The sequence below is a fragment of the Meles meles genome, chromosome 6 (genome assembly GCF_922984935.1).
Source record: "Meles meles chromosome 6, mMelMel3.1 paternal haplotype, whole genome shotgun sequence".
NCBI lineage: Eukaryota > Metazoa > Chordata > Mammalia > Carnivora > Mustelidae > Meles > Meles meles.
The window spans coordinates 32,000,297-32,012,935 of record NC_060071.1 but is presented as its reverse complement, the minus strand read 5'-3'; the positions used below and the strand labels follow the sequence as shown (position 1 = coordinate 32,012,935).

Below are 12,639 nucleotides of genomic sequence, written 5' to 3'. Positions count from 1 at the left end.
TATATTCCACATCCCACTATAATTTTTCCTTCTAATTATCCAGGTATCTTTTACATAATTTACAAAACCATTCCCTGTTCTTTTCATTTTTTCATGTAGTTCTCAGGTTCTATCTCTTACCTTTTTTCTTCACATGAATTACTTCCCTTAACAGTTTTTATATTGCAGGCAATAGATTTTCTTATCATTTGTTTGCCTGAAAATGTTTATTTGACTTTCATTTCTTATTGATGTTGAATTATGTGATAAAATTTTTTTCTTTCAGCACTTGACAGTTTTGTTCTATTAGATTATGCTTGGGTTGTCCCTGATTAAAAAGCAGCACACAATGCTTGAAACTAATAATTCACCATGTGTTAAATAACTTGAATTTAAATAAAACCTTAAAAAAAGGCAGCACACATTCTAATCCTTTTTTACTATATACAATATTTCTTGTTTTCATTTGCCTGCTTAGTATATTTTTCATTTGATGGTTTTAAGCAATTCCATTATAGTATACCTTGATATGGTTTTCTTTGTGTTTTTCCTACTTGCTGTTCATTAAGTTTCTTGAATCTGTGAGTTTATATTTTCCCTCAAATTTAGAAAAATTTTGACCACTGTTTCTTCAAAAAAATTTTTTGAAGATTTTATTTGTTTATTCTTTGAAAAACGTTTTATGTGCCAGACAATTTCTTTTTCTTTTCTGGGATTTCAGTTGCACTTAAAATCCAGTGTTTGATGTTGTTCTACAAGCCATTTTTTTTCTTCTGCATCAATTTGGATAGTTCTGTTGCCTTATATAGTGTTTTTTTCTGCTTTTTGTCATCTGCTATTAAAATTGTCCACTGAAATTTTCATTTCATATGTGCCATTTTACATCTTTCAGAGTCCCTTTTAGTTCTTCCTTATACTTTCAGTTTACCTATTTCTAATTTCTGATTTGTTCTTTTTATATGTTTATGGTTTCATTTGCTTCCTTAACACAGTTATGAATTTATTTGAAGTCCATCATACTTGTAATTTCTCCATCTGAGATGGTTTATTGATTGGTTTTTCTCCCCATTGATTTTGTTGCTATTATTTTTATTTTTATCCTTTCATTGGACATTATGAACTCTATGTTACTGTATGTCTGGATTTTATTGTTTTTCTTAATAGAATTTTATTTTGTCATACAGGTTACATGCCTTGATTTTGAGTTTTGTGAGGTGGGTTTTGAGTAACCTTTAATTCTAGAGCTAGATTGGCCCTACTCCTAAATGTTTGGCCTTTGTAAAGTCTCTACTAAATAACTAAAGTGTTCAATAAATTTTGTAATTTAGCATTTGAAACTCAAACATCTCTCAGCTTTATGCAGACTCTGGTAATCGTTGAACTTACAGTTCCTTGGTAGTTGGTCATTCCTCTGCCCTGGAAAGTCTTGCCATGCTCCTTCATAGATTATGGCCAAAGACTTAAAGAGGACCTTTGGAGATTTCTGACCTTTGTTGCACACATCCCTTCTTTTTCTCTGTGCATAAATTCCAACTGTCTCCTTGGCTCATGCATCCTGTTTTGCTTTTTCCCTCATAGATAGCTATTTGGAAAGTGCCTTTAGGCAAAAGATGAAGGAATCAGGGAACCTAGTTAATTTGTTTCTTTTTGCTCAGGGATTACTGTCCTAGGCTACTAGTTGTCTATACATAAAAATCACTAATTCCACATGCTTTAGGAATTTTTATTGTTCATAACAGAAGGGCCAGTATGATACTAGTTAGTCTATAGTGACTGAAAACAAAATTGTCAGACAGCATCATTGGCATTTCCGCAGTTCTTTTTGCTGTAGCACTTACCATCATCTAAAGTCCTCTTTATTTGGTTATTATTTACATATTGTTTTTCTCCCATTGGAATATAAACTTTATGAAGATTTTTGTCTCTGTTGCTGGCACCCAGTATGTTTTCAACAAACACTTGTTAAAAAAAATTAGATGAAATTGGACTGTGGGACTAGTGTTCATATCATTAGGATTTCTTTGGCTTTTTAAAAATGGATAAAAGAACTATGAGTCTTGCTGGCTTTTTTTTAAACTGATATGGGATTTCTTTCTCTTAATTCTGTGCATGTTGATTTTGGTTTTTTATTTGTGGTTACATTTTTTTTGTGTGTGTATAGCACAGACTGTATATTGCAGTCTGTATTAAGCTGATGGGCCCTTAAGCTTGAACCCGTGTTTTAGGTATATGGTATCATATCTTACATATTTGTATTTTGTGAATCCTTTGACTGATATTTACAAATAATACTTATTTTTACTGCTTTTGTGTTTCCCACTTTTCATACTTTTACCTCTGGTCTTTTCTTTCCACTTAAAAGTATCCCCTTTAACATTTCTTCTGGCCTGGTTCTGTGAACTCTTTTAGTTTTGTTTGTTTGTTTGTTTTTATTTAAGGAACTATCTCTCCTTCTATTCTGAATGATAGTTCATTCTGGGTAGAGTATTCTTGGCTGCAGATTTTTCCCTTTCAGCACTCAGCTGAATGTCATTAAGAGTGTTTAATGGCATTTTAATTTACCCTGATTCCACCTTCCACTCCCCAGCTCAGGAGCATCTTTGAAGATAACCACCTGCATCCCTGATACAACCTAGTTCTGGAGGGAGCAAATCTGACCTTACGTTCAAAGATGTATAGTTGTTTTGACCTGTTTGTTGGGTCTCTGAAGGATGTTGCCATTCTTCCATCTAACTCAGAATTCTCCCAGAGCTGGGGATGCTACCTGGGGGCAATTGTCAAAACAATTTAAAGGCAAGTATATTAGTCCGTATAGTCCAGAGCAAGGAAAAACAGAGCAAAAAATAGACTAATCAAAAACCTTGTAGGAGTTGGAGGACGCTGAGAATGGAAATGCTTTGAGTAATAAGGGCTTTGAAGAGCTCCCACATACTCTGAAAAATCTAGAAGGGCATACTGAGGGCTGAATATGTGTTTGGAAAAGAGCCGAGAAGTTCCTGAAGTCTTATCTCTGGCTGACCATCAGGCTTCTGGCAGTAGGAATTGAAGGCTAAGGAAGAGTTGTGATTGGCCAGAGTTTTGTCATTTTGCTTCAACCACACATACAACTTATTTACAAATATTAGATTAAGACCTTTTTTGGGGGGGGGGTGTCATTCCAGGTATTTAAGGAAATCACTCTTATCACTAGTTGATCCCTAAACTAATTGAACAGAGACTTCAGTGGCCATAATGACAAAGAATACAAACTTTAGAAAATTAGTTCAGAGAGGTTACTAAACAAATATATGAAGCTACATCAAGCAGCAAAAACACACCCTGTCAAAGGAGGAAAATTTGATTTTCATCGTTGCTACATTATAGTTTTTAAGATGTCTAGTTTTTGGCAAAAAGTTAGAAGGTGTTCAAACAGAAAGAAAGTTAGCCTATACACAGGAAAAAAAATGAATAGAAAGTGTCCCAGAGGAAACCCAGACACTGGCCTTACTGGACAAAGACTTTAAATTAAAATGTTAAAATATGCCCAGAGAACTAAAGACCCATGTGAACAATATCTAACCAACTGGGGAATAGTAATGATGATATATTAAATTTATATTTATATTTTAATACATACAATTAAAAAATATAAAAAGGAGTGAATAGAAACTTTGTTGTTGAAAAATACAGTGACCGAAATGAAAAATTCACTTGGAGAATTGAGCAGCTAATTTTGGTAAGTAGAAGTAAGAATTAGTGAACTTGAAATTAGGTCAGTTAGATTATCTCCACAGAACAGAAGGGGAAATGAATGAAAAAAAATGAACAGCGTTTGAAAGACGCATGGGAACAACATACACAGAAAGGAAGTCCCAGAAGGAGAGTAGAGAGAAAAAAGGGCAGAACAAATATTCGAGGAAATCATGGGTGGAAATTTTCCAAATTTAATGCAAGATATTAATCTGCATATCCAAGAAGCTTAACAAACCCTAAGAGACACTCAGAGATCTACACTATGACATATTATAATCAAACTGTTGTTAAGACAAGAACAAAGTAGTGACACCTGGGTGGCTCAGTTGGTTAAGTGTCTGCCTTCAGCTCAGGTCATGATCCCAGGGTCCTGGGATCGAGTCCTATGTCAGGCTCCCTGCTCAGTGGGGAGACTGCTTCTCCCTCTCCATCTGCCCTCTCCCCCGCCTGTGCTCTCACACTCTATCTCTCTCAAATAAATAAAATCTTAAAAAAAAGAAAGCAGCAAATGAGAAGCTGCTCTTCATATAGAAAACATTCTTAATATAATTAACAGCTTATTTCTCATCAGAACCTATAAAGGCTAGAAGGCAGTAGGATGACATATTCAGTTTCCTGGTTACAAAAACAAAAACAAATTGTCACCAAAAAATTCTATGTCTGGCAAAACTTCAGAAATGAAAGAGAAATTAATATATTCCATGATAAAACCTGAGATAATTTGTTGCTATGACACCTTCACTTTAAGAAACTCTGAAGGATTTTTAAATATTTTATATATATATATACACACATACATACACATATACATATAGTTATGCTTGAAGAAATGAGAAGAGAATGAAAATGGTACTCTGACACAAAATATCTGACACAAAACAAAGCAGTAATAAGGAGAAACTGAAGGACAAAAGATGTATAGGAAATAGCAAAATGGCAAAAGCCAGTCCTTATCACTTATTACATTAAATATAAATGTAAATACATTAAATACTCTGGTTTGGCAGAGTGGATTTTAAAATGATTCAACTGTATTTTTTTTTAATTAACAGTTGACTCACTTCAAATATAAGGACCCAAGTGGTTTAATGTGAAAAGGATTGCAAGATATTTTATGCAGAGTACCTCTACAAAATAATATAGCTGAAGTAATTATGTTATTGTCATACAACATAGACTTTAAGGCAAAAATTGTGCAATAGAAAAGAAGGACTTAATATAATCATGAAAGGGTGAATTCATCAAAAAGATAATTATAAACATTTATACACCTAACAGAGCCCCAAATTATATGAAGGAAAAACTGACAGAATTGAGAGGAGACATAGATAATTCAACAGTAGTAGTCGGTGACTTCAATACCCCACTTTAAATAGTGGATAGGACAAGTACACTGAAGATCAACAAGGAAATAAAGGTTACACAACATTATAAGCTCTCATTTACTCTGCTTCATAGACTTGGGTATCTTTTCATAGTGTTATGTCTTCTTCTTCCTTGTGGAGAATAAATTCCTTGAATATTCCTACTACATTTATGCATCATCCTTGCTATGTTTGTACCTCTTAGTTTATACAGAGCAAGAACTCTGGAAATAAATATTTGATTGCTGAAAAGTGAATCAAGACGAGTCAAGTTAGGAAAAAGTGATTATCCACATTTTGGGTTAGTTAGAATTTTCTGGATAATTTTTTAGTTGTATGTGCATGAATGAGAGAATGGATTTGATCCGTCCCACTCTAAGTCTTAGATAAATGTATTTTTTGATATAATAGACATCCTCTTAAGCCTCAGTTTCTTCTTTGTAAAATGGGGATCATACCATATGTAGTTTTTAGGACTGTGTGTGAGACAATGGATGTTCAGCTCCTGGAAGAATACTTGGAATATATTTAACCTTCCATAAGTGTTGCTCTTTCTCCCTTTCATTCAAGTTCGCAATTATTTGCTACTACAGTGGTTATTTCCCCATTTTCATATGCCTTGATATCTTGGCTAATAGTGATGAGCATGTGTAGGTTACAACAATATATTTTTTTTTCATTTTTTTAAGTAATTTTTAAATTTTTTATTAACATATAATGTATTATTAGCCCCAAGAGTACAGGTCTGTGAATCGCCAGGTTTATATACTTCACAGCACTCACCATAGCACATACCTTCCCCAATGTCCATAACCCAACCACCCCTCCCCCTCCCCCCCTCCCCCTGGCAACCCTCAGTTTGTTTTGTGAGATTAAGAGCCTCTTATGGTTTTTCTCCCTCCTGATTTCATCTTATTTCATTTATTCCTTTTCTATCCCCCAAACCCCCACATTGCCTCTCCACTTCCTCATATCAGGGAGATCATATAATAATTGTCATTCTCTGATTGACTTATTTCACTAAGCATAGTACCTTCTAGTTCATCCACATCATCATAAATGGCAAGATTTCATTTCTTTTGATGGCTGCATAGTATTCCAGTGTGTGTGTGTGTGTGTGTGTGTGTGTGTGTGTGTGTATCCCATCTTCTTTATTCATTCATCTGTTGATGGACATCTAGGTTCTTTCCATAGTTTGGCTATTGTGGACACTGCTGCTATAGACATTCGGGTGTACCTGCCTCTTCAGATCACTACATTTGTATCTTTAGGGTAAATACCCAGTAATGCGATTGCTGGGTCATAGGGTAGCTCTTTTTTAACTTTTTAAAATTTTGAGGAACCTCCATGCTGTTTTCCAGAGTGGTTGCACAAGTCAGGAAATGACGGATGCTGGCGAGGATGCAGAGAAAGGGGAACCCTCCTACACTGTGGGTGGGAAAACAATATATAATTTAATGTTTAACTCTAATATATTCTTTTGCTCCCATGTTTAACCCGTGTTAGTTTGCCTTTTCCTTATTAAAGCTGTTATAGGGGCACCTGGGTGGCTCAGTGTGCTAAGCCTCTGCCTTTGGCTCAGGTCATGATCTCAGGTTTCTGGGATTGAGTCCTTCATTGGGTTCTCTGCTTGGCAGGGAGCCTGCTTACCCCCTCTCTCTGCCTGTCTCTCTGCCTACTTGTGATCTCTCTCTCTCTCTCTGTCAAATAAATAAAATATTTTTAAAAAGCTGTTAAAATTTGCATCTTTCATGATTTTTTTTTGAAGTATTACTTATTTTATCATTGCAGTCTGGTTTGGTATACACATTGTGACTAATTCTCTCATAGGTCACTATACTAATTCTTTGAGACTAGGACCCTTTGGGTGAGCAAATAAAATTTAAATTAGTATTTCCCTCTTTTTTCAAAATTTCAAAAGGAGAAATTTAAAATTAAGTCAATAATAATGGGTTGCTATAGTGACACCTGTGTTTGATTGATTAACTATTGATGGCTCTCCCTATTCGTTCTAGTAAGCTGGATCCTAGTTAGACAGTGGCAGAGAAATGTTATCTCAGATTTTTCCAGACTTTAGGTATTTAGCAAATATAAATAACAAAAACAGAAGAAGACAAATCTTTGAGTGTGTAGTCATTTCCATTGCCTTTTAAATTATTTCTCATGGTAAATAACTCTTTCTTGTATTCAGTTTTGCACTGTACACCTCTTATGGCATATGACTGTTTAGGTATTTCAGCTATCATGTAGAAACTTATATGATTTCAAATTTAATTATCATGATTTTAACGTTTCTGAAAAATAAGCCCCATTCTATACTAGGTCTGTAAACTGAGAAATGTTATGAAGCTCCTCTTCATCCTATGAGGAAATAAACTTATTTTTTAGTCTTTTTTGGTAGCATTTATAGTATTTTAAAGATGTGTTCTCAGAAATCAAAGTGTTACACTAATGTTTCTAATACTGGGACAGGAAAAACATAGGGATTTAGTTTGTTTTAAAAATTGGCAACAAAATACCTAACAGTGATAAATGTTTTTTCTCTTCAGGGCCAAGGAATATGAGAGTTTAATGGAAACAAAAAATTCTGGATCTGACTCACCTTATAAAGCAAAGTGAGTATATTACTCTGCATTTTGCTTCTATTTTACTGATGCCTGCCTTTATAGAAGTTTATCTGAACTTGTATTCCTGTGACCCTAAACTTTATATCTGAAGCCTAGAACTTCATTCTTCTAACACAATGGTGTCTAGCAGGAAACAGTTGTGTCAGGGGACATTTGGCTATGCTTGGGGGTGTGTGATTACATTTTGATTATCACAGCTGGGAGAAATGGTGCTACTCCTGTCAAGTGTATAGAGACCCAAGGATGCTCTTAAGCACTCTTCATTGGGCAAGACTGAAGCAAAGAATTCGCTCATCCAAAATGTCAGTAGTGCCCAGGTAGAAAATTCCTGCTCTTACACAATAGGTTCTGGCAGTGCTGTGCTGGTTCTTGCTCTGAGGAGGTCTTGTTCAGGACTGTTGCCAGTGCCACTTGATAGATGAGGATTTAGACTCCACCACTGGGTGTTAGTTTAACTACACAATAGCTAAACAAAACCACCATCATTTTGCTTCTTTCAAAGATATTACCAGTAGAGGTGCAGTGAGGAAGGTCCTCAAAAACACTGCTGATGGGACTGCAGGTTAGTGTAGTCTTATTGAAAGGCAATGTGAATCAGGAACTTAGAACATCTACTTTAGGCTGCTGAGGGAAATAATGCAAAGTGTACCTGAACATTTATGAACAAAGATGACTATTTTAATATTACTCCTCATAGTGAAAAATTCAAGAAAGAACTTAACTGCCATAAATTGAAGGATATCTATAACCAGTGGTTAGTGTAGATATGCTATAGCATTTTGATGCTGCAGTTATTTACATTTAAAACAGAAATATTGTTGCCTGTGAGAAATGAGATAACTGATCAGAAAATTACTTTAATTAATATTGTTTTGAAACTATTAGTTATTGCCATTCTAAAAGAAAAAAATTTGTAAAATAGTGAAGTTAACAAAATCATCAAGATTATGATGATACTGCATATCTGAAAAACCCAAGAGAATAACGTGAAAAACTAGTAGAAATTAGAGAATCAATTCAGTAAGGTGGCTGATCACCAAATTAATGTGATAATATTAATAATAGGTAATTTTTAATGAACCTTTGCCTCATTCCAGGCTCTTTACCTGTGTTGACTCCTTTATTTCTAACAATAACTCAATAAATTTCATTAAGGAAACTAAGTCTCACAGAGGGTGAGTAACTTGCTTTGAGGTTATGCTGCATCTAGTCTACAAAAGTAGTATTTTCTTTTCTTATAATCAGTTAGGAAACATAAACGTCATTTACAATAGCAATAAAAAATAAACTAAAAATAAACTTAAGAAATGTGAAGTTTCCATAAAAATTAAAAACCTTAAAATTCTAACAAAGGGTATTACAAAAGACTTAAATAATGGAAAAGACAAATTATACTCTTGGATAGAAAACATGGTATAGTAAATTCTCTAAATTCTCCTACAAATGAAACGTAACCTGAATAAAATAACTACCTTTTAAAAAATAGAATCATTTTAAAGAATGTATGGAAAAATAAAAGAATTTCTAGGAAAAATTTAAAAGAAGAATGAGGTAGGTCTGTGCTAACAGATACTTAATAGTATTTTGATGGTACCTATGTAGTTAAAAGAATTTTGCATCAGCACATGAATAAAAATGTAAACTGATGGAAGCAGTTTTAAAAAACAATCTATTTTTTTTTATGATTTTATTTTATTTTTTTTTCCCTTTTTATTAATTTTTTCAGCGTAACAGTATTCATTCTTTTTGCACAACACCCAGTGCTCCATGCAAAACGTGCCCTCCCCATCACCCACCACCTGTTCCCCCAACCTCCCACCCCTGACCCTTCAAAACCCTCAGGTTGTTTTTCAGAGTCCATAGTCTCTTATGGTTTGCCTCCCCTCCCCAATGTCCATAGCCCGCTCCCCCTCTCCCAATCCCACCTCCCCCCAGCAACCCCCAGTTTGTTTTGTGAGATTAAGAGTCATTTATGGTTTGTCTCCCTCCCAATCCCATCTTGAAATAGATTCAAATATTTGATTAAATTTAATATATGATGGTGGGATAGTGTTTACAAAGATAGCCAGAAGAAGTCGAGCTGTTCCTGGAGGCATGCCCCTATGCAATATAATATAACTTTGCCACTATTCCATCAATCAAGAGGTGAACTCTGTTTCCTTTCCTCTTGAATTTTTTCTGGCCTTTTGACTTGTTCTGACTACTATGGAAGCAACAGGTGATAACAAGACTTGGCCATAGAGGTCTTGAGCCTTCTGCTTTCAACCTCACTTTCTTGCTCTGCTGTGATTGCCCTATAAGGAAGCCTGGGTCAGCCCTCTTGAGGATAAAGCATCACTGAATCATGGTGATAATCCTTTTAATATGTTGTTGAATTAATTTTGTTTGTTCTGTTGAGGATTTTTTAATGTTCATATGGGATATCAAGTCTTATTAAGCCTCTGCTTATGTTACTTTCCTTATGTCCCATTGGCCAAAGCAAGTCATTTCACCAAGTCCAGAGTCACTGTAGGAGACTGCACAAGTCTTGGATAGCAAGACAATTCAAGGGGAGCCTTTACTTGACAGTCTATTACAGAATTTTCTCTGGATTCACCTAACTGGCTACTCTTTTTCAGTATCTTTTGCTTGGTTCTTTCTTGTCTCCTTGACCTCCAACATCCGCATGCCTTTGTCTTGAGAATTCAAATGCAGAATTATTCCCTTGGCAATCTTACTCAGTTTTATAACTTTAAACATTTAGTCACTGATGGATTTTAAATATATGAAACCACCCCAGTCCTCTCCTCAGAGCTCCAGACTCATATATCCAGCTTCCTGCTTAGTGTTTCCACATGGATAACACACCCACAAGGTTCAGTTAGACCCCTCCTGAAATTTTCTCCCAAACCTTACCCCTCATATTTTTTGCTCATCTTTAGGAAATGGTAAGTCCATCTTTTGAAATTAAAATCTTTAAAGGCGTCCTGTCTTTTCATTTCATTTTTGGTCCATCAGCAAATTCTGTTGGCTCCATCTTTAAAATATACTCAGAATCTGACCACTATTCATTACCTTCATAGTAACTACTGTAGTCTAACCTTTGATCATCTCACACCTGGGTTATTGTAGTAGCCTCCTAATTAGTTTTAAACTGGTTCTGCTTTTCTTTACTACAGTCTATAGGCCACTGGGCAACCAGGATGTTCCTTTAAATTATAAACCTAGAAAAAAATGTCAGTAGCTATAGAAGCATAATTTTTCAGTGTCTCCAAATCCTCACATAGAAACAAGATAAATAATTAAAACCAAAAACCCATGGCAGCATTTACAAAAAAACCCACATTACCAGATAGCTCCAAGAAATCCAAAAAATGAGTAAATCCAAACAGCTACAAGACTTGCATGGCATTTACATCAGTGTGAAAGAAAGCAAAAAGACACAACTGAGATAACATTTGTAAAGAAAGGAAAAGAACCCCCGAATAACTAATGTTTTCACTGCAAAGTATGGGGAAACAATTTGACAAAAGCACATGAATCACATTTTCGTATTTTATTATGGTCGGTTAACCACCGAACATGTTTTTGATGTAGTGTCCAGTGATTCATTAGTTACATATAACACACAGTGCACATAACAACACATGCCCTCCTTATTCCTTACACCATACACAAAGATATAAACTCAAAATGATTGAAAGACCTCAATGTGAGACAGGAATCTATCAAAATTCTAGAGGAGAACATAGGCAGTAATCTATTTGATATCAACCACAGTAACTTCTTTCAAGACACATCTCCAAAGACAAGGGAAACAAAAGCAAAAATGAACTTTTAGGATTTCATCAAGATAAATGTTCTGCACAGCAAAGGAAACAGTCAACAAAACTAAGAGGCAACCCACAGAAAGGGAGAAGATATTTGCAAATGACATTACAAATAAAGGGCTGGTAGCCAAGATCCATAAAGAATTTATCAAACTCAACATTCAGAAAAAAAAAGTCAAAAAAGGGGCAGAAGACATGAACAGACACTTCTCCAAAGAAGACATACAAATGGCTAACAGACACATGTAAAAATGCTCCACATCACTAGCCGTCAGCGATTTACAAATGAAAAACACAATGAGACACCACCTTACACCAGTTAGAATAGCAAAATTAACAAGACAGGGAACAACAAATGTTGGTAAGGATGTGGAGAAAGGGGAACCCTCTTCCACTATTGGTAGGAATGCAAGCTGGTACAACCACTCTGGAAAACAGCATGGAGGGTCCTCAAAAAGTTGAAAATCGAGCTACCTTATGACCCAGCAATTGCACTACTAGGTATTTACCCCAAAGATACAGATGTAGTGAAAAGAAGGGGCACTTGCACCCCAGTGTTCATAGCAGCAACGTCCATAATAGCCAAACTGTGGAAGGAGCCAGTATGCCCTTCAACAGATTAATGGATAAAGAAGATGTGGTCCAGTTTCTGCAAAGAAGACATCCACATGGCCAACAGACACATGAAAAAGTGCTCAATATCATTCGGCCTCAGGAAAGTACAAATCAAAACCACAGTGATACCACCTCACACCAGTCAGAATGGCTAATATTAACCAGTCAGGAAACAACAGGTGTTGGTGAGGATGCAGAGAAAGGGGATCCTTCCTATATTGTTAGTGGGAATGCAAACTAATGCAGCCACTCTGGAAGAAAGTATAGAGATTCCTCAGATAGTTAAAAATAGAGCGACCCTATGACCCAGCAATTGCATACTGGGTATTTACCCTAAGGATACAGATGTAGTGATCCAAAGAGGCACTTGTACCTGAATGTTTATAGCAGCAATGTCCACAATAGCCAAACTATGGAAAGAACCTAGATGTCCATCAACAGATGAATGGATAAAGAAGACGTGGTGTGTGTGTGTATGTATGTGTGTGTATATGGCACACATATATGTATGTG

At 35.4% G+C, this 12,639-nt stretch overlaps 1 protein-coding gene across 2 annotated transcripts in view; it reads left to right on the top strand.

Annotated features, from left to right (window-relative positions):
• The window catches only part of SCAPER (S-phase cyclin A associated protein in the ER), a 514,148-nt gene that overhangs the window by 232,715 nt on the left and 268,794 nt on the right, over positions 1–12,639 (top strand). For both annotated transcript variants that reach the window (XM_046009648.1, XM_046009649.1), the window contains exon 22: positions 7,625–7,690. In XM_046009648.1, the coding sequence (XP_045865604.1) occupies positions 7,625–7,690 (66 nt within the window). The remainder of the gene's footprint in view (positions 1–7,624; positions 7,691–12,639) is intronic.